The sequence below is a fragment of the Chaetodon auriga genome, chromosome 9 (genome assembly GCF_051107435.1).
Source record: "Chaetodon auriga isolate fChaAug3 chromosome 9, fChaAug3.hap1, whole genome shotgun sequence".
Taxonomy (NCBI): domain Eukaryota; kingdom Metazoa; phylum Chordata; class Actinopteri; order Chaetodontiformes; family Chaetodontidae; genus Chaetodon; species Chaetodon auriga.
In genome coordinates this window covers 19,377,620-19,403,905 of record NC_135082.1, presented here as the reverse complement: position 1 = coordinate 19,403,905, position 26,286 = coordinate 19,377,620, and the positions used below count along the sequence as shown (strand labels likewise).

Genomic DNA, 26,286 nt, shown 5'->3' with positions numbered 1-26,286 from the left:
CCAGTAATAGCTGGAGTCATGCCTCTGCGTACCATTACAGGTGCTGAACAGCACGTCGTTGATCAAAGTCGAACTGGCTGAGCAATCGCAGCACCTCACCCAGCATCGTGAATGTTTAGCTTCCAACCGTTAACCTTTGAATTCAGCCCTGACAGCCGAGCTCCCGTTATACAACGTCACACTGACAGCAGAACACAGCCTGTTAAAAGAATGACAGTGATACAAAACAAGAACGAAACTTTATTTAATTTGTTCCCCACTTGTGTTAAACAAGCTCATCATATCACATTCTTCATCAGATGGAGACAAGCTTCAAGCAAGCGACTCAGAGGTGCACAACAGAAAGGCACGAAACTGTCGGGGGAGTGAACGAATGCACACAAGTGACGATCATAGAAATGAAGTGGTGTGAAGTGTTACTCATGGTCTCCATACTTGAACTGCTCATGCTCATACTATCACATGGAAGGTAATAAAGTAATCTCACTCTGCCTAATGTTTAGTCGTTAAATCAAATGCGAATGAATGTATATTCAACCAAGGTTGATTCTGGTCACCAACGTAAGCTTAAGTCTAAACCACGCCTCCCATTCGCCAAAATATCCATTTGCCTGATTTGTGAAATAATGCAGGATTAAAGGGAACAACGCAAGTAATTCAACAAATACTCAAATGTGCATCTTTTAAGAGAAGTGTACATTTAAAGAAAATAATCTTAGATCTTCCTAACATGAGTGATAGAAACATAAACATCTAATATTACACATTTTCACACAAAATCAAGAAAAAAAAAAAAAAAAAACTGGTCCCAGTGCAGGTAAAGTGTCTTGGTAAGTTAATGTCCCTTTCATAGAGCTACAACTCAGTGACTGCATGTGCGACGGGAGTTTTCATTGAACTGTTAACTTTATGTTGAGTGATGGTTACAGAAACATGGAAACGGTGGCGTCTGAGGTGTGAACAACAGTGTGTCTATTAGCTTGCTCGTACATTCACGTCATCAAAAATCAATGTCATTCATTCTATACAAGAGTAATTTACACATATACTATTGTACAGCACAGAAACCGAGAGGAAAAAGCCTCTCTGGGGTGGGAGGAGGGACGGCTCTCGGAGGAGGTGGACGGCTACTCGCAGCCATAAATTGAATTTTCAAAACATGCAATCTACAATCAAACGATGCAATATTGATCATAAATGTTTTGGTACTTGATTCAGTCATTGGCATCGAAGCAAAACCAAGGAAACAGTCGGAGTGGTTGCTGGGATAAATTTGAAACTGTGTACGAGAAATAAGCTAAAGGTTATTTTTAGGGAGACAGAATAAAGCAGAAGTTTGGGATGCTTTTGATGCTGACGGGCAGCGAAGTGGTCGGGAAGGTGTTTGTAAGAGCTGTGAGGGCTGAAAGGGTGCCAGAGGCAGAAGCAGCTGGGTTGGATTATACAGACTGGTAGCCGGTGCGACTCTTCCTCCGGCCAATCAGGTAAGAGATAAGCACAAGGATGATTAAGAAGCTGAGCGCCACGCCCACTGCGATGGGCACCAAAAAGCTCAAATCAGAGTCCAGGAAGCATTCCTCAGCTGACAGACAGACAGAGAGACAGACAGCAGGTTAGTGGTTTAGTCGGCAGAAAAAGGGGATTCAGGATATTTACAGTCCACAAAGGATTAGAAAGAGGCAGAGCAGCAAGTAAGTACATCAGAACCTACAAAAAGTGGAATCAACAATGGAGCTGTAGATTAGAGGAAAGGAGCATTAGATATTCCAAACGCACAGAATGGAAATCACTCATGTGGTTATTACTTATTCTAGATGAACGTTAATTTCAGAAAGAACAAAGAAAGGAAAAAAGAAGTCCCACATTTTGGGAAATGCAAAGTGCTGAAAATGAGAGTCAGACGAGGAGACCAATACCACTCAATGAACCTGCAGACAGCAGCCTGTTAGCTTAGCTTAGCATGAAAACAAGAGAGAAACAGCTGGCTCGGCTCTGCCAGACGATAAAAGCGCCTCTAATGCTTATTTTGTTTAAGGTCTCATCTGACTCTCAGCAAGAAAACAGCTGAGCATGTTTCCCAAAATGTGGAGATGCTCCTTTACAAACGCAGTCAGAAAGTCTGCAGCACTAAACGCTACATGGAAACATCAACACATCACATGCTGGTAATTTTTCACAATCAGTCAAAGGCAGCGAGGCAAAAAGGCAGCGATTCACGGACTATCCTTCGTTTAGCATGAAGATCGAACTGAGGCAAGTTTAACTAGAAGGACTCGTAGCCGGTGGCCACGTTTCTCTTTCTCCCGATGAAATAGGCCAGCAGAACGATAAGAATGAGAACAAGCAGGGCAACTCCGACAGCTATGGGAACAAGGAAGCTCTCTGCATCAGCCTGGCAATCCTCAGCTAGACGAGAGTGAAGAGAGCAGAGAGGTGAATGTCTCAAAGGCTCAAGAGAAGAATCAAAATAATGTCAAAAATGACGGTTAATGCATGAACTCCTGAAAGAAAGAACTGACTTTAAGAAGTATTTACAGCAATGTGGAACCTTTCTTACGGTTTTACAAAAGAATAAACATTACTCAAGTGTCCAGGGCAGCAATGCACTTTTATTTCCATACATCCTAAAAATACTAAAAAGCTCCACTTCAGTCTGACACACAATTATATCGGAGCTAACAGCGTGAGAGAATGGAGATGAAATCAGCAGTCATTTGTATCCACATAACACACATTGATTGATGTCTATAATGACGGTCTTGCAGCACTAATTCCCTTTGCTGAACATATTTGTGCAATGTTCTCAACTCGTGAAGGGAAATTAAAGAGCCAAATCACACCGAGTCGCCCAAAAAAAGGCATCTTAACATTACTGATGAGTTACTGAATGTACAAAACCCAGTTTCCATTAAGCAAGGCACAGCTGTCACAATGATGAACATGTCAGATGATTTATTGAGAACATGGGAGATAAACCTTGAGGAAACATTTATACCAGTGCTGCAAAACCATCTGTTTCATTAAGGCAACTGAGTCCGTACAAAGCTGAAATACACAGAACAGCAACAATCACAAGCAAAATCAAAGCCAGTATTTGATTTATAGCCATTATTCATACACACGTACAACGTCCTGGGAGAGCAACGTTTATAAGCAACCTTGAAGTGGAAATGTTTCTAGTCATACTCCTATTCGGTGCTGTCTGCTGCCTGCGTCGTCCCAGCCCTGAAGAGCTGGAACCAGGCTGGCAGTACACAGCACTCGGCTAGAATTAAGCAACAATACACAGCTACTACCATGTGTCACATTGGCTTTCTATCATAGAAATACACATTCTGAGGCTCGTCTTCACCCCTGATCCTGCACTGATTCCCTGACTTGAGCTCCTGAAAACTCACTTTAAGCTTCTTACTATTCGCGACACATTTTGACTGCAACAATTTTGTTATTTTCCCATGAGCTTATATCACATACTTTGGGTGGATTTAGCAAATGTTGAATTAAAGTCAGAAGACAATGGTGGGGTTTGTTTGCCTTTGTCAGCACCACCGAACAAAAACTGATCAAACCATACCCACAACGTCAAAGGACTTGGTCCAGATACGTTTGACATTTTGGGAAATATTCTTTTTCATGTTTGTTCTTTCTTAAGAGTTAGATGAGAAGACTGATACTACTCTGAAAGGTAAATATGAAGCTACAGCCAGCAGATGTTAGCTTAGCTTAGTACAAACACTGAAAATGGGGAAAACAAGGCAGATTTGATTAGTCTGGACAGAGCCAGGTTAGCTTCCCTCCCCATTTCCACTCTCTGTGCTAGGCTAAGCTAACAGTCTCCTGGCTGCAGCCGTATATTTAACAGACATCAGTGGTGTCTTTCTTCTTATCCAGCTCTCTGCAGGAAAGCAAATAAGCCTATTTCACTAAAAACTCTTCATGAAAAAAATACATTCAGACATTTTTTCCTGAACTTTAACTTCAGTTTTCAGGAGCTTTAATGTCCCCTGATGCAGCTGCAGCCCTCAGAGCTCAGGCCAAGCCCAGACCTATACACAGGTGAGACAACGTGACAACAGTCTCAACATAAAGCAAAAATGCAAAAGAGCGCCGTAGTGCATTTATATGTGTATATCCTCGTTTCAGAACTGTCTGCGCTGAAAGTGAATACCTACACAACGAAATTCTCCCTTTTCTAAACCTAATGCCATAATGTATAATGTGAGAAAAAAAAAACAAAACAGGTGACCTTTGTTTGCAGATCTGTTCTCTGGAGAATCGACTGGAGCATGTGCAAATGTGAGAGACCTTTAAAACAGGAGGCATTTGGACATGGTGCAGCAGAAGAGCACAGGTGTAATTAATAACACTAACGACAGTCAGTTCCAGGGCCTTTAGGTTCATATGTCATCGTTAATGTCACGAGTCCCACCTGGACTTTTACCGCTTCACATATGTCCAAATGTCTTCCATGAAAAAAAGGGCCTATCAATGTTTAAACAACAAACACTTTGATGTCACATTCTTAATACCATTGGAGTCACATAATCAGGACAATAATTCCAATGTTCCTCCTGCTCTACAGGGGCAAACACGGGCTAAAGCGGATTTCCTTTGACAACTTTCCAAATGGAATTGACCTTCATCCTTGTTCATGAGTTTCTGAGATCAGAGGAAGAAAGCTGATTGACCGTCTTCCTTTGTTTTGTGAAGGAAATGCAGTGGAAGTTAGCATTCTTGTGTATCTTGGTGTAAATGATTATGGAGATGAAAAGTCAAACCATAGAGGAAGTAATAACTAAAATGTGCACAAAGATTAAATAATGACAAAACAAGAAGGGAATGTGCGCAGAGCAAGTGCAGGATCCCGCAGCATGAAGCTTAAACTGCCACACATCACAAACAAATGGGAAAATCGTGGATGTCCAGAATTCTGCATATTTTATCTTGAAAGTCACCTTTTATGTGATTGTAATTACTTAATTTAAATCGTGTGGATCTTGCATTTGCTCCTTAACTTAAACAAAAACAACAACAACAAAGGAACGACATCCAGAAAACAACAAAAAACAAACACAAACATTGGGGGTAGGCAAGTTTGGTCCTTGAGAAAAACACCAAACCCTCCAACTTAACATGGATTTCACTCCTCCTATTATAGCATCATTAAAGACCCTTGAGGCAACTGCAATTAAAAAATGTTCTATGTGCATTTCATGTCGCATAATGATCAATAAATTCAAAACTAACACAGTAAAATCTACTTTTCTGACAGCAGTCATTTTATAAAACTGCATGTTTCTGCATGCTGTAACTTTAGTTCAGATTTAGACTTGTGAATTTTTACGCTATTTGCCAATTAAACATGAGCATAAAGCCCAAGGACCAGGCTTGGGAACCCCGTGATATTTCAGGATCGATAGCAAACTGGGTTTAAAGGGTCTGATATCCAACATAAGTCTTTCTTCGACCAATCACGTAAGCGATCACTACAATGAGAATCAAGCCAGCCAGAGCAGCGCCAACAATGATTGGGATTAAGATGCTGGTGTCATCCAATGAACATTCATGGGCTGCAGATAAAAAGAGAGTCAGTCAACAGGTGAAACAGTAATTTTCTGATGAACAAGAGACTGAAGCAGCACAACAGTTGAGCTTAATTTTCCTCTACTTTAAAGCTGTCACATCACACTGTGCTCATTTGAATGAACATCTTTGACACACCAGATGATAGTAGATGCCCTTTGTACAAATAAAGAGATTCTGCACAAGGTCATTCAGATGTGTTTGAGGTGAACAGGAAGATGGACATTAACCAGACTTCCTTTCCAGGAAGTGAAGCCTTGGATGGGCTGAATTGGAAATGGTGTTTTCTTTTCTTTTCTTTTTTTTTTTGGATTTAAAGCAAAACTGGGGGCCAGGACCCCACAAGGAGGGATCTAATGTTTTAACCAAAATTTTCCTCTAATTACTGCTTTCCTTCCTGTGAAATACTGGATACTTTCACTTTTCACTTGTGATGAGGGATCACTGGCAGACATTGCTTCAGTTTAAGGGGACGAAAAGGTTGAGAACTGCTAATTTCAAGTGTGTATAATCAAATGTTTTCCATTGAAGGTATAATCATTGATGAAAAACTAAACCAGGTATTTTTCTACAGGGTCTGCTTATTGTCTTACGTGCCACATACAGAAAAACAAAAAACAGGTAGAGCTCAGTTTTCATTTTTCCATCTGGTTTTGGCTGCACTTTATATCTCTTAATAAATTCATTGTATGTGTGTCCGAGGCAAGAGAGCTCAGACTGTGCTTTCACAAAAATGTAAATTCACCTGAAAACACATTCAAAGAATTATACATGTGGCTTGAAATTTACGAGAGATACGTTAGGAATATTATTTCTACTGAAACTATTCTACAAATGATAAAATCTTGAACACCTGATTGAATCAAAATGTGTCTTGTAATGATTGTCAATAGTGCAAAATTACAATTTTAACAAATAAAATCCTTCTTGAATTGTGCTTGCTTAAAATTTTGAACTTGTGACCATTAAAATGGCATTGTATGACAACATTACAAAAAAAATTTAAAAAAAACAGTGAACACCTGCTCTTATGAAAAAATTACCTTTGACTCCGTGACACCCAGCCCTGCGACTGGTACAAGCTAACCTAACAACACAATCCATTTGGCTGCTTCAAACATAACTTTCTTATCTTCCTCATTTCAACATGTAAAGTCATCATCTAGAACAGCCACTTCCTCCAGATTCTACGTATGGAACAGTTTGGTCAGAGCCTGGTCAGCAGAGTCCACTTCAAGAGACATTAAAGAAAAACCTACCTGTGCTGAAAGCACCCTTCTTGACTCCAAAGGGCTGTACTTGAAGGTTGAAGGTGTAGAGGGTGAGCAGGCTGCTGATGGTGTAGTTCTGCTCTTTGTTACACATGTAGGAGCTGCTGACAGCCGCCTCCCACAGACTCAGGTTGGTGTTGGCCTCAGAAAACGACACCCCTTGAAAGAAACACACAGACAGAAAAGAGAAAGTCAACATTAGCCTGCCTCTGTCAGTGTGCTGCCTGGTCTATGCGGCTGGTATGATTCTTCCATTACCAGAGCTCATGCTTCCAGTGACGTTGAGCGCATGCAGGCGGAATTTCTGCATGTCCTGTTGACAGAAAATACAAGTTCAGAGACAGAAAATATGCATCAAACATTTTCATTTTGAACAAATGATATTTTACAAAATTGCACCCCGTCTCAACTAGGCGAAACACAGACTCTCAGCATCTAGGACGTCCAGGATACAAACATTTCCCTTCTCTTTCTCCAGGGACGAGTGATACCGTCAGTGAACATTTCCCATTTAGTTGCATCCTGTCTAGTTCTGTGACATTATATGATGTTAATAATGTCCATCACGCTTTTTCTTGAGCCCAAGTTTATGTCGTCGCATCTTATTTTTTTTAAAAAACAGCCCAAAAGCCAAAGTCATTCAATTCGCTATGATACAAGTCAAGTAAAACTGGCAAATTCACACATTTAAGAAGATGGAAGTCTGTAATATTTGGCTTTACTGCTTGGGAAAAAAAAAAGTTTGAATGGGTAGCTTAATGTAATTGATAAATGATTGTAAAGTCCAGCTTCTGCCACTCTAGTTCTTAGTATTATGACTGCAGAACTGACCAAACTTACTGTAAAAAGGAAGAGGGGAAAAAAAAGTGAGACCATGACTACAGACGAAAGATCTCCTTGAAGTATGGATGCATGTGCGTCATGGATCCACTACAGTCACAGTGTTTTCTTTGCAGCCCATCTGATATAACTGTGGTGGTACATCAGACCAAACGTCTCTGAACCACTGATTTCTAATTGATAAACTGTGTCTGATGCAGCCCAAAATGTTTTCTTAAACAGTAAATTCATAATAATCTCAAAGGCTCTTTAAACACTGAGAAACTGTCACCAGGGGGGTATATCACATGGACATAATGTCATATTGATGAGGACTTACATTGGTGAAAGTGAACATGATGGTCATTGTGTTAGACGCCAGCACCAGCTCACTGCTGTTGACTCCACATGATCCAGAGACTGTGGTCCCATTAGGGTCAAAGTTCATCTCCTGATATTTCTACACCAGAGGGAAGATACGAGATCATGAGTCTATCACGTGGAAGTGCTTCACAAGATTATGACATTATAGCTCTGTGTACAAACATACATCTGCTTGCTTGTAACCAATCCTCAGGCCAAAGCTGGCTAACAGACAGGCTGTGCTGTTGTCATCAGGCTTGATGCTGTACTTCCCAGTGGAGGGTGTAGGGAGGGTGGGGGTCGGAGTGGTGGTAGGAGGAGGGGCAGTAGCGTTTGTGACAGGGGCTACAGGGGTGGTACTGGTGGAGTGAGTGGTGGGGACAGCAGTTGTGGGTAGATCAGCAGCACAAGAGGAAACTGTGTGGGGACAAAACAGAGAGAATTGACCATCAGTGTCAACAGGAGAGAAATATTACGAGCAGGACGGGATGCGACGCTGCAGCCGCACTTACTCTGTTCACTCTTGCTGCCGTTGCTGACAAAAGCCTGTATGAGCACGTTCCACAGCGTCTGATTGACCAAATCAGTTTCGATCATGTCGTTGCTCTTGCACGAGTAGCAGGTGTCCATGTCTACGTCTGTAATGTGAGGCTTCACGGTAACACTGGTGGTCTCTAAAAGAAATTCAAAAACACACCAGCATCAGCACAAGGCCTTTCATACATGTGTTTGTTTGTTTTTTTGCATTGTGAGATGTAGAAGTTACCATTTGATACAGAAGCAGGGAAGCGGGTTGCGTCGCTGAGGTTGTAGGAAAAGGTGATGTAGTCTGCCTGGTACATTTTTCCATTGGCGGTGAAGTTGATGCTCCAGGAGTGTCCTTCGCCAAAATTAAGCTTCAGCACTGAGCTTGTGGTATCACACTCACTTCCAACTGTTGTGACTTCAGAGGGAAGTTCAAACTCAGCTGTTGCACTCTACGAGAAAGCAGAGTGTGACAGTTTCTTATCACCTGAAACATTTCCTCTGTGAACATACCACTAATTTCTAATGAGCTCGGGTCTGATCGACATCTTATAAGAAAAATCCATTACAGTTAGAAAGAATAATAAATAAAGGTTTAAAATTCCTTAAAATTACATTAATTTCTGTGAGCTGCTTTCTACAACACATCAACGCACTGGTGAAAAGATGGAACACAACAGGATGTGCGCCAGGAAAACTCACTGACTGGAATGCTGAGTAGTAAGAATCTCTTAGCTTTGTCATGACTGCTCTCATTTCCCCTTTCCCAGATGACATTTGCTCCAGAAGGGCCTGATAATCATCCTGTTAAGGTGGCCTGATAACAGGGGAGCTGCTTTGCTTTACTGGCAGAGTAATTTCATAATGTGTAGCATGATGTACTAAATATATCAAACACTGGTGGGCATCGTAGAGCATATTTTGAGTAGTGTGACGAAACCATACACTCACCTTGTTGCCAGCTACTTCATACGAGACTGAGAAGTTGACCATTAGATTGGCATAGAGGCATAATTTGTTGTCTTTGTCTTGGACATTCACCTCAATGCCACATGACTGCTGGAATACTGAAAACAAAGACAAAACATTACTCTTATTCTACTTTCTTGTGTACACAAGAATCACATGACCCCCAAGTTGAGAACAAAAAAGCGTTTAAAGAATAATGGTGCACTATTCATAAAACATCTTCAGTCATATTTGCAATAAAACCCTGCCCTGTTTCCACTGGCTCTGAGAAAGTGTGTACAATTTAACTGAAGAGAGGCCAAGGTCCTTTCAGATCGACTATACGGTTTTGACATTTACCACCTCCACAACAGCTACCTGCCTCATTCCCCAAGTAACATGAACTTAAAAAGGCCCAAGCATTAGATCTATTTGTGACCTTGTTATAAAAATACTCTATTTCCATTTAAGGATCATAAACCTGATTACTGGTCACAGAATTTGGCGTAACACCGAATCTGTCAGCACTGAAGACAAACTTAATCCACTCTAAACAAACTATAACCTCTGTGACCAAACGAGTTGAGGCTAGCTCAAACACAGCAAGTACGTGCAACAGTATCAGCTGAAATCAACAGAAGAATGTGCAGCTGATTCCTCATTTAAAACGGTCATCTGAAATGAAAAGTGATCTTGTTCGTGGTGGTGCCCGTTTGCCTTTTCATGTCGGCTGCGCTGAACTCATGATCCATTCATCCGTGTATGTACCGCTGTCAGCGAGCTAGTTAGCTAAATCAAATTAGCGCGAGCTTTAGGGCAATACGTTATAGCCGATCCGTCACGTGCTAACTTACTGTAAACTGAAAAATGTAGCTAGTGCTAACTACAATAGCCAGACAACATGAATGTTAGTGCGTTTTATGTTGACAGGGTTTGAGGCACACTTTTTACCCTCTAAAGCTTAGTGTGTGTGGCCGACGTTATTTAGCAGCAGACATGAATCAGAAGGTCTGGAGGTTTTATCTTCAGCTAAAACTTTAGCTTCAAAAGAAGTGTTATCCAACCAGTAAGCTAACGGCTAAGCTAGCCAATGTTAACTGGCCAAAACATTACCGACTGGCCCAAGAACGTTAAAGACAGCTTGACAGTTACTTTCAGGGCAGAATTTGGTTGTCATATACTGGCAAGAAAGGATAAATAGCACTTGTGCAGGAAAATATAGTTTATTGAGATGCATACGGTGACTTAGCGGCGCTCTACTCTGATGTTGTTGACGTAGTTAACAATTAGCAATCAAGCTAGCTTCATTAGCAAAACATCACGACTGCTCCTCGAATGAACAGCCGACGATGGATTTGTCTTAAGGCCTGTGCAGTAAATTCAAACAAACAGCACATTTATGTCTATAATTAAAGACAATTTTCAAGTATGAGATATTGTTCAAATCTCTTTCTCTGAGCTGCCCAGCAGAAGCACCAGGCCCGGGGTGTCCCGTAAGTTTAATCACGTCACTTCGCAGAAACGGATAGCATTTTTTTTCTCACTCTTTCCAGTTGATTTTAAGACCAACAATGCTGAAAACACGTACCGATTCCAAAGGTGAGAAACAAAGTAAATGTGGTGTATCTGCCCATGATCGCGCAGTAGTTTGGAGTGTCAGCCAGCGAAGAGGAGGTGAGGAAACCCGACAGGGACGCTCAGCCAGCGGTGTTTGTGATGAAGCTGTGCCGCCGCCGACTGTACCAGGAAATGGAAGTCATATGACAGGGACCAGTATGTAAAACCAGAAGACGGGTGTGCTGCGGTCCAGCTTCAGATCACTGTGGCTCTTTTACAGAGTTAATTATTTTACAGTATGCTCTCTTATGGCCCACGACAACGTGAATGTTCACTCACTTCAGACCAAAGATACTTACTAATGTGCTGCTTTCACACAATACAGTGAAATGTGTTGCCAAATCAATGATTAATAAAAGAAAACCCGATTGAAACAGTTATTTTAATCTCTAGCAATAAATCTAACAGACTCATACAAACAAGGGCATGTCTACTCAATCATATTTTTCCTCATGTTGAGGCAATCCACTCCCATTCCCCCCACTTTTCAGCAAGGCCTGCAAGCCCCACAGGGAGACATACAAAAAGAAAATATAGTGTATGTGTGTGGTACGATGATGGGAGATGGGATCTTTTGTTGTTGTGCTTTTAGTATACTTTCTAAGGGTTAACAAAAACCTAAAAAGCAGTTGACTGTCAGATGAGATCATTTAAAATGTCACTTTTGTGAAGTATGTACAAAAACATACAAAGACAGAACAAAGAGAAACTTAGATGCATATACTTGTACAACTGAAGAGTTTTTAGCAGCTTGAATAACAAAAAGAAGTGCTCCTTTTTTTTTTTTGGCACAAACTCTGCTTTGAACGCTTCGCGTGTTCAGGATCACAGCTTTATCTGATGGCTACGCGGTCTTAAAACTTGTAAAACTTTGCTGCAGGATCACACATTTGACACTGATATTTCCCAAATTGCCAGTTCCCGACTATGAATGTGATTCCAATAGTTCCACATTTGACACTGACTGAAGAAACAAGCATCAGTTTAATTTTTTTTCTTTTTTTTTTTTTATCCTTTTTCTCTCTGACGTGTGGTACAACATTTAGAGCTTTCTTAAGTGTGTCAGCGTTTGCTTGGGTTACTGAGTGAACAAAAAGAAAAAAAAAAGTGACTTGATAACAAAGAGCATATTGATTCAAACTGGACAAAAAAAAAATCTAAGTTTGAAAATAAATATTTTTCCTCCCCATTTAAAAAAAAAAAAAAAAAAAAAAGAGCAAACGGAACAACAACTGTGTGTCTTCTTTGTCTGTCCACGGTAGCCCAACTCTCTCAGAGGCACTGAGAAACATGGACAATATTCTCTTTTCAATGGGCATGCAGTCCACAGGATCACAAGCCCTCTGACAAAAATCCTGTGGAGCAGTATCCATTCACTTGTCGGTCGCTGGGTTGAAGATGATAATGGTTAACGTCCCCTGGAGCAAAAGATTAAGAGACTGATCATCTCAGCCTGACTGGACCAATCTGCATCTCTTTTTCTCTGTCACTTTTTCTAAGCCACGTAGTTGTACTGATTGGGGTTTTCCTTGTCACGCTCCATATAGTCCCTGTCAATAAGAGACTCTATCCTCTTCTTCAAGTCAGCAGGCTGAAAGAGCAGAGCACAGAGAGGAGGCAGGGGTTAACAAACGAGGCACTTGCCAGCATTTCTGGTTATTTTTATGCTTGGAGGTGAGAAGTACTGACAGTGAAAAGCTTATTCATGTAAGCCATGCCACCTCCCCAGGGTAACTTACTATACAAAAACCCTTATTGTACAAGACAGTTTGGATCTTCTGTTGGCCCTTGCTAGCTTGTTAGCAGGGAGGGTGCTTCTACAAAATAACACCCAAAAACAGCCAGTACTTATTGAAATTTCAGCCAAGGGATTTCACCTAACCAACCCACTAGAGGTTTAAAGGTTATCAAATTAAAACTGCCCCCCCCAAAAAATAATGTATTAATGTATTTGCAGGTCAGTTGGTGACACGACGTAGCAGCATAAAAATGTCAAAGATGTGTGTAAGTGCATTTAGAAACTGTGTCTCCATTTCATAGCAACTGTAGTAGAGAATTTAAATGCTCATGCTCCTTATAGATCAATGAAACATTTTTCAGTGCTGTGCTATTCACCTTGACAGGGAACTTGAGCTGGTTGTACACCTCAGACATCAAGAGATTATGGCTCAGAGTCTTCCTCATCTTCATGATCCGCACGATGGCAGCGTCAATCTGATACTGACGATCCTGAAAGACCCTCTCTGTGGTGCTGGCTTGCTCCTCCACCTGAGAGAAAACGACTGGTTAAAAGAATTCACCTCCAAGGCCTTGAAACCAGGGGAGTAATACAAGATAATACTAGTACCGTTTCTTTCATCTGGATCTGGTTTATTTTGATCCTAAAGAGCTTGTGTTTGAAGTCATCATTGCAAGAAAACTTGTCTCCGTCCTCCACATCTTTGCTTTTTGGGATTTTGGTGAGGACGCGTGCTTTTCCACACGCAAGCGACTGCAGAGTCCGGCGCAGTTCACTGTCCTCTGTAAGCCAGCAGACGCAGTGTTTTAGACCAGTACTCCTTCATCAACGTGTGGCCACATTCAAACTTTGATGTGATCATACAGACCTATTCCTGTTGCCAGTTTGATCTCCTCCAGGGTGAACTCCTCTCCTTCGTTAAACATCAGCAGCACGAGTGTTTGGAAAAGTGACACCTGCAGCTCCTTCTTGCCCTCCAATTAAAGAGAACAACAATAGCACTAAGCTTTATTCTGACCGAACAAAACACACCAGGACATTCTTAGCGATCTGTCACAGCATCTACCTCCTTGAATTCTGCCTTTAAGACACAATGGCCGAGTGTCGATTGCCACTGCAGCTTCCTGCCGCTGTGTTTGCCCAGGTAGAAGGTCTTGAAGATCTCTTGCAGTCGCACCATCTGGACAAAGGTAACAGGCGTTACAAAGCAACACTCAGTATATTTATTGCAAGGCAGGTTGTAAAAACAACACGTTCCGAAAATTTCAGTGTTTGCTCGGCACTAACCTCAGGAGGCAGGTGCACTTCCATCGGGACATAGGTTGGCCAGTAACCCATAGTGAGGATGTTCACCGTCAGCTCGATGTTGCCAGGAATGTTTTGGCACTGCATATACTACAGAAACACAAACGAGACACATGTGACGCCCACCTGCCACCTCCTGCTCTAACTAATCACTTTAGGTCATCGACAAAAGAGCTGTGCTGGTGAGGGCATTCGGCTTCAGGTGCCAGTGAGATGGAGAAATGTGATCCATGACGTCCAGTCTGAGTAATAAATACATGAGTTTGAACTGACGGGATTCCAAAACATTGCAGTTTGTTACAATTAGAATGAAAATAAAGATAATAAAAGGAGGAATTTTACAATTATGGAAACTTATTTTGGTGAGAATCACTTTATCTTTTGTTGTGACTGCAAATAGAAATAAATTATTCAAGAGAATTTTTCAATTGACATTTTTTGACATTGACATCTTTTGTTTCCTCCACAAAGACGGTTATGTTTTCGCTTCAGTCCGTTTGTCTGCCAGCACGATTACGGAAAAACTACGGGCCTGATTTTCATTAAACTTGGTGGATGGCTGCAACACAGGTCAAGGAAGAACCCATTAGATTTTAGAGCATTTCCGAATCACAAGTCAGACACACAAATCATTTTTCACTTGTTAACATTGCTAAGAGGGGTGTGTGGCTCTGGTGGAATAAATAACATCTAGTAGTAGGCAGTAAAGCTCAATAGCCACAAAACATCGCCAACTGTAGAAATACAATAACTTCATATCACAATATACATAGACACACACACATATCCATACATTCAGTCCATACATAAATACGTATGTAATACTCGTATCACACGGATGGTCTTAGGGACTGAACCCACTATTGTCGTTCGCACCTGTTTGAACTGCACCATGATGTCTTTAGAAAGCTCCATATCCTTAAACATCCCCTCCAGTTTGCTGGTGAACGCTGCTCCACATTCTGAGGAAATGCCCAAAAGGTCACAGGTCAGCGTGTGTCAAGATTCCCATTCTGTCATCTAGTTCACATTGAGGGTGTCTGTGTGTGTTAAGCAGTGACACTGAGGGATTTAACTGACCATGTTTCAGTTTTGACAACATTGATTTTTCAGCATCCACAGAGGCGCTTTTTCCAACCAGCAACCTCTTGGCCAGATCCTTCTTGTAAAATGCCTCAAACACATCTTTTCCTACAATGGAAACACATTACTCCATTAAGAACAAGCACATGGAGAAAACAATCATAATCTGAGGCAAATGCAGTAAAATTACCATAGATGAATCTAAAGATGATCATGATCTTATCCAGCATCTTCTCCAGCTCTTCATCTGTTGCCTCTTTGTTTCCTGCCCTTAGCTTTGAATCCACGTGTTTTGCTGGAAACAGAAATAGATTCATAACACAATTTATTTCCCGATCATGACTTTGCTCATTTACTGATGATGCAGCAGTTATGAATGGGGGGAAAACACCCACTGACCTATGAGCTCAGCTGGTTTATTTGGCCGTTTGTTGATGAATGTTTCGAAAGCCTCCTTCATGGCGTTGACAAACTTCTCGTTCTTCATGAAGCAGATGTCGATGATGTGATCCACCTTGTCTTTGAAATCCAGCAACTCTTGCACCATTGTTTTGTCTTTTTCTGGATTGATTACGATTGTGCTTCCAAAAGCCTTGACATTGATTTTCAGGACAATGGCAAACGGTCAGCAACAGAATATGGAAAACCACCCATCATGCATGATCTTCTGACTTCTACATCATACCTTTATGTACTCTATCCAGTGTTGCAGCAGGACCTGAACGCCACCTCGCACTCGACTGAACAGCTGATAGAGAAGAGACAGATCCTGAATTCTGTTCTCATCCAGCAGGTGAGTCAACCCTGGAAGTTTCAAACAACAGAAAGTCGGAGGTCAGAGCTCTGGCTGCTTTCATTCTTTCAAGATGCATACATCAAGAGAAAGTATTCACTGCTCTGTACCTTTCTGCAGAGTAGCTGTGAGATGTTCACCCAGCAACTGCTTCTCCACCGTAGCAATGAGTGGTTTTCTGGGCAGGGGGGGAAAAGGCTCAGGTTACAAATCCACCTTTGTCAGTGTTAAACTGCAAACTGAATGCGACAGTCTAACACTCACTGTGTGCTCTGGTCTAGATATGTGATGACTCTATCAGCCTCCTCCTCCAAGCGTTTGTTGACATGATGGAGATATTCTGGTACCTACAGAAAAAGGGTAAAAGCAGTGATGTTAAACGTGATACCATGCTGTGGTCTCTTAATGTTAACTGATTTAAAGATACAGCAGGTGTCAACAACGTCGAACACCCAAGACTGCATTTCACGTGTGCTTTTCTTCAATACAGCAGAACTTTTAATAAGAATGATATTCATTCTGATAATAATTGTAGAGGATAGTGAACACCGTGGGGAGGATCGCTGGTGCCTCACCCCCACCTCCCTCCTGGACATCTATAACCCCTGCATCGCCAGCAAAGCCACCAGCAGTGTGAGTGACCCCACCCTTCCCTCACACGGCCTCTTCAGCTTCCTGCCATCTGGGAGAAGACACCGGCGCCTCCGAGCTCACTCCACCAGACTGCATGACAGCTTTATACATCAGGCTGTCAGGATGCTGAAATATCTCCCTCTGCCGTCAAAAAGTCCGGGCTGTAACTCAGCCATCCCACCCCCAGCACACCCAACAGCAGCAGCCATGAGACCTTTTCATACAAACATAGAAACTCCATTCTAAAAAAGCTGGGGTGCCGTTTCAGACGTAAATGAAAGCAGAATGAAATCATGAGCAAATGAACTGTGTTACCAATAATGTTTTTTACAAGGCAAGATATTAAATATATTGTCTTTGTACTGTTTCAGTTGAGTATGTCAAAAAGGATTAGCCAATTATCAGTTTCATTAATGTTTTACTCAGCATCCCAGCTTATTCTGGAGACAGTGAAGTCAACTTCTATGATTGATTTCTTGCTGTTTGTGGTCTTGTCTGAATTGCTGTGTGGTTGATCACTATTTAGGTTTGAACATCAAAACAGAACAGTGAATCTATCTATGAAATTCCAGCACGGACACTGGATGCACACAGTGTGATCGGATTGTTCATATTTCGACAGTTCTTCTGTGAAATAAGAAAAATACGGCAAAAAACAACTAAATGGGCCCCGAGAACAAGGGTCACATAAATCACCTCTCTCTCCTGCATCAGCCTCTGTCCCTCTGCGGCGTACAGTCGATTAGTCTCCTCCAAAAAGCGCTGCTCAAAGGAGTCTTGATAAATCTGTCAGGGATGGAGAGAACACGAGTTTCATTAAAGCCATTTGTCAACAGGAACCCGACAACTCATCACACCCCTGCGCGAGCGATCATCTCAGACAACGCAGCTGCCAAAGTCACACTTTTCTTGTGGTACGGATGAAAAGGCAGGTGATTTCAAACACAGATGTACGCCAGCGGACGCTCGCGCGTGCATCACCGTTAACATAATGAAGAAACGGTCGGTCACCTGCAGGTCAGACAGCATGCTCAGCAGGCTCCTCAGCAGACTGCGGTCTATCGCCTCCCCGTTTCGCTCCCTCTCAATGAGCAGCAGGATCCCGTCGATGGTTTTACTCTGGACCTTCAGATCACTGATGATGTAGAACCTGAACAGCTCCAGACCCATGTCCCTGCAGACCAGAGCAGCTCGCTCAACACCCACTTTGAACAGAAATCAGCCTCACAGTATTCGTAGAACAGCTAAAAAAACAGCGGCCACTCACCAGATTGATGGCAGCATTGAATTCTGTAAAACATAGGTGCGGTCCAGAAACAAAAATATACTCCTAATCATGATCTGTGAAACAATGACAAACATTCACCGTTAGAAGAAAGCACCAACGACATTTTTAATCAGGTTCTTGTTTGATTCACATTAAAGGGGCATTCCTTCACACTCTGTGAAAACAGCTTTGCGTCGAGTAATTTGGAATAATTGTGGAGGTGATCTTAATCCCATGTGCCTGTACCATATTCCGCCAAACCCAGAGGTCACGTGATAACATCATCCCTGTGCAAAACAGCATCTTTCATTTCAGCTTGTATTTTTTTTTCTAAAAAAAACATCTGTTTTCAGTTATCAGACAACTGAACAAATATGAAATTTGATTGCAGCTCATATGTAGAACAGCCGTGAGAGCGGCTGTAATGACGTTTAGAATGAGTGATGACAGAGACGTTGAGGAGCAACAAAAGGCTGACATACAGCCACAATCTGTTACTCGATCGAAATGAGCTGCAAATGTGTATTTATGCTCGAAACACATGCAGAAAGTGGGCAAAACAGCTGTAAACTATATTATTAATGTGGTTGCTGAAGAGCAGACGCTTCGCTTCTGGAAGCCAGCACTTTATTTTCTTTATTTTTTTATTTAGAGCCTCGATATCATATCCGGGGGGATAATGTCAGTAGATTCAAATACAGACTTTGATTATTAAACACAGACATGGGGAGGTAATTTCTAAACCACATGAGATCCCCTGGTAATAATAGTCCTGTGCGAGTTGGGCTTTGAATTCTTTCAACATAACGCCGTGTTACAAGCTGGGGTTTGGAGTTTAAAACACATCTCCACATATATTTTCATAAACATCGCCATCATCTTTGTTGGTCCCATGTGACAGGCTGACAGACTGAACTACAGCCCAGATTTTCACACTGACAGTGACCTTTTTGTTGAAAATGACATTTGTTTTGATGTTTTCTTTTGTGCTGTTTGCCGATGGGAAGCCCTTGCATATGCATAAGGCGGTGATATTTGCAAGACTATCCATCTACCAGGCAGGGTGACACAGACACAGGAAGTCAGAGCCCGGCGTCTTTTCTAAAATGTCTCTCACAGGTCGCAAAACTTTACGGGAATACAACACTTCATCAGTGGAATACCCCTTTAAACATGAAACTCTGATTATAAACAGACTGCACGGAAAGTGGGGTTATGTTAACAGACTTTTGACAGACATGACAGCTCCCACTTCTTAAAGTTACAAAACATACCATTTGTCTGCAGTGATCCTGCCAGCACTTATCAATTTTCTTGAGGAAAAGCACACTGTCCAGGGAATCCGTATGACCAGCGTTAAGGCAAAAAAAGAGCTGTACTGCAACATGACTACAAAATGAACACAAGGCGATACAAGAGTAATGACAGACGGGAGTGACAGAGACTGAAGATAAACTGTAAAGGATATTCTCTGAATTGATCGATTTGTGCCTTGATGTGGTCTTCACACACGGCCCTCAGCTGTTTGTAAAGCTTGGCAGAGATCTTATGGGAGCACAGGTTCTCAACAGCCTGGGGAGGGGGGGGACAAAAACAACGCGTCAAAAAGGTCTGTATGAGCGAGGGGCTTCGGTGAGCGTCCTCTGAGAGGTCGGCCGGTCTGCAGTGATACCTGGTAGAGCTCCTCTAGATTGTACTTGATTGAAGTGCTGTTCTGTATGGCCTCCACCGCCTCCTTCAGCTTCTGCCAGGTCTCCTGCGTGTAGTTCTCGGGCAATTTGGGCTTTTCTGCGAGCAAAACAAAACACAAACTCCTCTGATAACTGTGTCAACTTTGGCAGGACCTCAGCGACACACAGTGGACCGCGCTGGACCGTGAAGCTTTGTCACCAGTGCTACTTCAAAACAACTGTCTGTTTCTATTTAAAGTATAGCGGTGAAGATTTGGGTTTTTTAACACGAGCAGTATGTTCATTACTGACAAGAATGAACCATCATCTCAAGACACTCTTGTATAAAGAGTATTTTGAATTACTGCACATCTCTCCTCTCTAATCCTGAGTCTGACGTACACAATGCAATACCTCCTAAACCTTGGATATTATATTCATACGCGCAGGCTAACCTCAGCAGGTACTGTGCAGCTTTTCAGTAGGATGAAGAGCAAACTGCCCTCGAGTGATGAGCTTCTTTTATTCTGAGATGTTTATGACCTGATGTGCTTTTCTAACTACTTTAATAGTTTCTATTCGCTCTATTTCTTGTTGGATTGCTTGTTGGATTGCTTATGTCTTGTTCTTGTACGCTGGCTGTGTGATTGTTTGACGATGAATGTTTCTTGTTCTCAGATCTCTTTTGACAAAGAGATTTGTTCTCATTAAATATGGCTGAAATCATCGTCACAATAAGAATCTGGATGTTTTCCCACATTACAAAATGATACATTAAATAATCACACTGATGTTCAAAGCGAGCTCCTTTACGCATCAAACTACTTGATCAACTAATTCTGTTCTTAATTCTGCTCCGTTTTGTTCATTTGGTCCACAGAGATTTGAGACAATATCAGGAGATCAAACCATCACATGGCAAAAACATGATAAACACCATTTATTGCCATGGCTCTGATCAGGATTTCCTAAAAGGATTTTTAAAACTTATCTGTGAACTTATGTATTTGTTTCAGCTTTGATAAATGAGCAATGAGTGTCTCCACTTAACTAATCCATTATATTTATGCATAAATGTCTCCTGACTGAACTAACAGGCATCCCAGCATTGGCACATCTTTGTTGCCAAGGTGAGAGTCAAGGAAATATAACTTAGACAAGATCTGAGACATTTAGGACACATTTCTCAGTAATATCAACGTGATAACCAAACGGGTAGCCATCCACGGTTCACTGATTGTAATATTTTAAGCTTTTAACTGTAATGCAGCCTTTAGGAGCCAGTCTAGTAGTCTGATACCCCAATTTCACCACGTAGGACAGCATCACAGAGCCTGGGCGCTTGTTAGCAGTTGAGTTTAAGTTGCATATTGCTGTCAGTGACTAGTTTGGAGCTTGAATCACATCATCCACCAGTGGATCTGCTACCTTTGAAGTTCTTGATGACTAGTTTCTTGGCAGCACCGGGTTTACTGTTGGAAAAGGTGCCGGATCCTGCGGTTTTCGTCAGTCCGTTTGCATGGTGTCCCACGCCACCGGACAGGAACACGGCTTTGCTTTTGTTATTGGAGCACGAAGCAGCAGCGGCGGCGGCGGCGGCAGCCTCCTCAGCCATTTTCACATCCAGTCCAATGAAATCCACCGAATCCTCAAACCTCAACTTCTTCTGAATGTGCAGCGGAGTGGGAGAGCAGGAGGAGGAAGAAGAGGAGGAGGAGGAATTCTTGGGAGGCGAAGAGGAGATCGTGTCAGTGGTGTCGTCCCTCTCGGAGCCGTTTATTTTCCTCTTCTTCGGAGATGTGATGCTACCGCTTTCGTTTTTGACATCAGTAGCCGCTGGTCTAGCCTCCTGGGTTGGCGGTGGTGGGGGATTAGGGGAAGATAAACCTGTTGGAAACATGAAAAAACGGGAATACTAATTCTTAACAGCCAGTCTTCTGATCCGAAACTTCCAGGCTCGCCGGGGGATGAGCTCAGTGTCCGAGAGCCTTTATCTATCTCCACACGGAGAGCTTTTGCTCAAGTCCTTTATCCGGTATAAAACACACAATAAATTGCAAAGTACACAGCTCCACTTGAGTCCAGCCTGGTCTCTTTCTTGTTATTGCTGGCAGAAGAAGAAAGATGGTTGGCTATTGCTTCCTCTTTTTGCCTCGCTTGTCGCGCCGCGTTGTGAAGTCGTTGAGTGAAAGCGGTTAAAGTAAAGCGGCCGTGAAGAGAAATTATTTACAGAAGAAATGAAGCTAAAGCGAAAACAGGCTCACATGACAGTTAGACAGACGTTGGTAAACACGAGAAAATTTTCGCTCGTGAAAGCTAGTCGGTGACCCCACCGGAAGTACTTTGTACAAAAGTACTTTTTGCACCAGCGTGTTTTTTTTTTTAACCCACTTCACTGTTGTTACTATTCTGGCCACAAGATGGCGCCACGTCAACGCCATGGCCGCGAGGGTTGACGTCATTTTTCGGGTCAAGACCTCACCAAACGTAAATGAAATGATATAATTAAAAAATATTGATTATTGGATGTGAATGTATATTTACTCTCTTATAAATGTTTTCTAGTTAACACTGTAAAACAAAACTTTAATGACAGATTTATTACAGATTGCATCTGTTTGTCCATTATTATAGCGTTTTTTGGTCTATTCCTTTCAGTGAGAAAGCTGCTTCACACTACATTACACTTCTTACAATGTTCTCTTTTTTACATACTGCTCCATATTTTATATCCCATGTTTCATAGCCACTACATCTAGATCCACATCATTATTACTGCTTTTGCTTTCTCTTATTTTTTTTTTCTCGCTTGCTTAAATTTGCTTTTGAAATGTTCCTATGTTTTTTTTTTTAATTTGCCTATTTTATTATTCTGTATATATTTTTCCTTTATGGTCATATTTTTTTTTCTATTTCATGCAATGTGAACAGTCTATGGAGTCTATTGCTGCTCACTGTAATACAATGTGTGTCCTATAAGAAGTGTATCCGTCCCTTGAAAAGGGTAGATTTAAAATTGATATGGATTACAGGTATGATTGTTGTGGACATGCACAACTTTGGTTTGTTCTGAGCACAAATTAAAAGAAGTATGTTATTTGTGGTTCAGCTGTTTTACATTGGAAATATCATATTCGCGGTTGGAAAATTCCAGGAATTTACATATTATAGCAATACTGACAATACTGTAAGAAATCAATATTTAAGAGACAAAAAGAAAAAAAACAATACTTTAGTTACCATCTATGTAGACACTCCCACATATCTTTCAGGGCACAGTCCACTGATGTGTTTGTTTATTTGTTTGTTCAAATTAAGAAACGAACAAAGGGCATGAATACTGCTTTCTCACCATGGAAACTAGCCTTGACATTAACTATGATATCATTTGTTTGTTGTATCGTATCATTTGTTTGTTATAACGTATCATTGTTGTGAGACCGTGGAAGCCAAAGCGTTTCAGTTACAGAAGTTGCCTAGGTGACAGAAGAGGGTGGAAGGTCCAATCATAATCGAATTCGACCTGACTTGCCGTGTCTCGCAAGTAAGTGTCGTAAAGTGACGTAATAGCATATCACTGGCCTTCCACTGCGAAACTGGCGTGGAATTGCTGTAGCATTACTGATAGATGAATTTTATTTTGTCGTTTACTTGTGTTTACCAGAGCCGAGCTGACGCAGTAAATCCGGACAAGCTTCGTCACAGCTGAGGAACGTGGTAACAGCGACCAACGAGGATGTTTAAGAAGTACGTGGCTGATGTTGTACCCTTAGCTAACCACAGCTAACTTGCTAACGCTAACTGATGAGCAGTCATGTCTTCCGAGTTTGTTGTAGGCTGATGGTCAGTCAATGAGACTAACAGATCATGATTTATGGCATATTGTGAGATCATTTGTTGTTATTTTAGATCAGGCTTACGTCCGACTAGTTTTGTCAAAAAAAAAAAAAAAAAAAAAAATCTCGTCGGTGGTGTGTGATCTAAAGATGATTCATTCACGTTTCTAGACAAAACTGCCTTAAATCCAAAAATCAAGTCGCGTCATCTGAAGACAGCTGGCAACATCCAGGCACATGTCACATCAGCTAAGCATGTTTCCAATTTGAAAATTAAGATCATATGATTGAATTCAGAATCACAACATCAGAAAGGTACTTTTCTTGTCTGCAAAGCTAAAACAGTATCTCAGTTTTCAGGGTGTGTTGAGATGACGTTGAGAATTCTATTCATACAAACAAAACATTTCAATGTCTGCAAGTCAACCTGCATTTGTGCATGTTTCCTGTTTCAGATTTGATGAAAAGGAAAATGTGTCCAACTGTATCCAGCTGAAAACATCAGTGATCAAAGGCATCAAAAATCAGCTGGTGGAACAGTTTCCTGACATTGAGACATGGCTAAATCACATAATGCCAAAAAAGGACCCTGTCAAAATAGTGAGATGGTATGACTTGTCATTTTTCTTTTCAAGGGTCTCACATGCAATGTGTTTTCAGTACAGTGGATTTTCTTCTGCAGGTTATATTACTGTTATTCCTCCCACAGCCACGAACACATTGAAATCCTTACCGTGAATGGAGAGCTGCTCTTCTTCAGACAGAGAGAAGGACCATTCTACCCGACTCTCAGACTGCTGCATAAATGTAAGACCTTCTCATGTCAGCTGGGGGGTGACCATGTCTGAATATTCCCATACTGATAAGAAATTCTGCTTTTCTTTCCATAGATCCTTTCATTCTTCCACACCAGCAAGTAGACAAAGGGGCCATTAAATTTGTCTTAAGTGGAGCCAACATCATGTGCCCCGGGCTGACGTCACCAGGTGCTAAACTCTACCCGGCTGGCGCTGACACAGTGGTTGTATCCTTTTGTACATGATGCTGCACATGGAACCTGTTTGACGTTAGCACTATTAAATATTATTTGTGAAACTCTTCCACAGTTCAATATTCATTTTCAACTTCAAGATAAAAAAAATGTCACTTTCCTTCCAAATTTGAAATCACTTCCCTACGAGTTTGTCTTTAACAAGTGGATGCAGGCCATAATGGCAGAGGGAAAACAACATGCACTTTGTGTTGGTGTAATGAAGATGTCTGCAGAAAGCATGTAGGATTTTTGTTTTTATTTTTGTAAACATTTTACATTTACAAAATGTCCACTTTGTTCCTGATCTTACTCTGTCTTTCGTAAACAGAGAAAAAGTCAACAAGGGAATCGGCATCGAGAACGTTCACTACCTGAATGACGGATTGTGGCACATGAAAACATACAAATGACAATATCACCACCTGCGACGCCTGCCCCTGCCCCCACCCCCCCACAGAGTGTGGAGCTCTTGACAGTGAGGCATGAGCTGCCAGTCAACTGTTTACACCCACGGACTTAGCTGTGTAACCTGCTGGAGGCTTTGAATCAATCGCCATCATGCACAAATAAAACAAAGTTCTTGCTTTAAACCTTAATCTCAATGGGTATTTTACATTTAATCCTGTTGAATATGCCCACATTATTGCATTGCCAATGGTTTTAGAGTTTGATCAAATGGTAGCCCTGACAAAATTATGGTATTAATTACTTCAGAGTAACCTTCATTACCTGGTTTTAATGCATTTGAATAGTGATGTAGCCTGAACCAGTCAAATGCTTCGACAACGTCTCATTCATTGTTTTTTAATTGTTATTTCCGACATTGTGTTATGTGGAAAACAAAACAAAATATGTTTTATCATTTAAATTCTTCAAGGTAACCACTGTGTGCCTTGATCACATCTTTCCACACTATTGGCATTCTCTCAACCTGCTCTATGAGGTGGTCACCTGGAATAGTTTGCAGTTAACAGCTGTGCCTTGTGAACAGTTGGTGGAATTTCTTCCCTTCTTAATGTGTTTGAGACCATCAGTTGTGTTGCAGAGGTAGTGTTGGTGTAAAGAGTAGACTACTTTGGTCTGAAGAGTCCAGATTTGAGCATTTTGGTTCCAGCTGCTGTGTCTTTGTCAGATGCAGAGAAGGTGAGTGGATGGTATCTGCATATGAGGTTCCCACCGTGAAGCATGGAAGTGGAGGTGTGACTGTGTTGAGGTGGTTTGCTGGTTGGAAACTGTCAGTGATTTATTCAAAATTCAAGGTTCAAGTAACCAGCATGGCAGCCACATCATTCTGCAGCAACATGCCATCTCATCTGGTTTGTTTGTTTGGTGGGATCATTCTTTGGTTTTCAACAAGACATTAAGCTAAAACACACCTCCAGGATGTGGAAAGGCTGTTTGACCAAGACGGAGTGCTGCACCAGGTGATGTGGCCTCCTCCACAGGGAAAGGCAGGTGACTGCAACAGTGTGCAAAGCTGTCATCAAAGTGAAAATTGTCTACGTTGACAAACCAAAAATATGAAACATTTTGCTTTGGTTAGTTTTTTAGGTTGTTTAGCACATAATTCCATACGTGTTATCTCATAGTTTTGCTGTCTTCAGTATTCGCCTTCAGTGTCTAAAATAAACATTGAATGAGAGGGTGTGCCCAAAGGTTTCACTAGTGCCGTCTCCATTTATACAGCATGTGAGCGTGATTATGACTGAGGGAGTGGCAGAGTGACACAGCTGTGCAGTGTTAGACCTGTTATTCTGCTCCTCACCTTAGTGGGTGAAGGTCTTTGTGTGCTTCCTGTCAGG

The 26,286-nt window shown here is 41.6% G+C and overlaps 3 protein-coding genes across 5 annotated transcripts; 1 reads left to right on the top strand and 2 right to left on the bottom strand.

Moving 5' to 3' along the window:
- Positions 1–220: 220 nt before the first annotated feature.
- Positions 221–11,250, bottom strand: lamp2 (lysosomal-associated membrane protein 2). 3 transcript variants are annotated; one of them, XM_076738746.1, is made up of 9 exons: positions 11,098–11,250; positions 9,513–9,628; positions 8,803–9,013; positions 8,549–8,710; positions 8,224–8,453; positions 8,014–8,133; positions 7,113–7,167; positions 6,843–7,013; positions 221–2,406 (listed from the first exon to the last, which is right to left on the bottom strand). In XM_076738746.1, the coding sequence occupies exons 1-9, from the start codon at positions 11,141–11,143 to the stop codon at positions 2,264–2,266; spliced, it is 1,254 nt and encodes a 417-aa protein (XP_076594861.1). In that variant the 5' UTR covers positions 11,144–11,250; the 3' UTR covers positions 221–2,263. The 3 variants fall into 3 exon arrangements, with proteins under 3 accessions (XP_076594861.1, XP_076594860.1, XP_076594862.1); XM_076738745.1 differs by having other exon boundaries at positions 221–1,582; XM_076738747.1 differs by lacking the exon at positions 221–2,406 and adding an exon at positions 2,590–5,570.
- Positions 11,251–11,489: 239 nt separating this feature from the next.
- On the bottom strand, positions 11,490–21,515 carry cul4b (cullin 4B). The gene is made up of 20 exons (XM_076739482.1): positions 21,044–21,515; positions 19,618–19,733; positions 19,414–19,517; positions 19,220–19,289; positions 17,946–18,019; positions 17,690–17,852; positions 17,375–17,464; positions 16,310–16,392; positions 16,156–16,223; positions 15,938–16,056; positions 15,652–15,844; positions 15,443–15,547; positions 15,250–15,360; positions 15,046–15,131; positions 14,152–14,259; positions 13,931–14,044; positions 13,733–13,838; positions 13,474–13,646; positions 13,242–13,394; positions 11,490–12,717 (listed from the first exon to the last, which is right to left on the bottom strand). The coding sequence occupies exons 1-20, from the start codon at positions 21,513–21,515 to the stop codon at positions 12,622–12,624; spliced, it is 2,604 nt and encodes an 867-aa protein (XP_076595597.1). The 3' UTR covers positions 11,490–12,621.
- Positions 21,225–25,080, top strand: mcts1 (MCTS1 re-initiation and release factor). The gene is made up of 7 exons (XM_076739487.1): positions 21,225–23,159; positions 23,280–23,362; positions 23,907–24,059; positions 24,161–24,258; positions 24,342–24,475; positions 24,657–24,724; positions 24,813–25,080. Exons 2-7 carry the CDS (start codon positions 23,352–23,354, stop codon positions 24,892–24,894), a joined length of 546 nt encoding a protein of 181 aa, XP_076595602.1. The 5' UTR covers positions 21,225–23,159; positions 23,280–23,351; the 3' UTR covers positions 24,895–25,080.
- The last annotated feature ends 1,206 nt before the right edge of the window (positions 25,081–26,286 follow it).

Bases quoted from the DNA above. Each gene is read 5' to 3' on its own strand.
- lamp2 (XM_076738746.1), bottom strand. From the start codon at position 11,143: ATGGGCAGATACACCACATTTACTTTGTTTCTCACCTTTGGAATCG. The intron at 8,454-8,548 runs GTAAGTGCGGCT...GTCCCCACACAG, and splicing joins CGGCAGCAAGAGTGAACAGA to TTTCCTCTTGTGCTGCTGAT. The intron at 8,134-8,223 runs GTATGTTTGTAC...CCTCTGGTGTAG, and splicing joins TTGGTTACAAGCAAGCAGAT to AAATATCAGGAGATGAACTT.
- cul4b (XM_076739482.1), bottom strand. From the start codon at position 21,515: ATGTTTCCAACAGGTTTATCTTCCCCTAATCCCCCACCACCGCCAACC. The intron at 18,020-19,219 runs GTATGTTTTGTA...ATTGTTTCACAG, and splicing joins AGGATCACTGCAGACAAATG to ATCATGATTAGGAGTATATT. The intron at 14,260-15,045 runs GTGCGAACGACA...GTGTTTCTGTAG, and splicing joins TCATGGTGCAGTTCAAACAG to TATATGCAGTGCCAAAACAT.
- mcts1 (XM_076739487.1), top strand. The intron at 24,259-24,341 runs GTAAGACCTTCT...TTCTTTCCATAG, and splicing joins TCTCAGACTGCTGCATAAAT to ATCCTTTCATTCTTCCACAC. The intron at 24,725-24,812 runs GTAGGATTTTTG...TTTCGTAAACAG, and splicing joins AAGATGTCTGCAGAAAGCAT to AGAAAAAGTCAACAAGGGAA.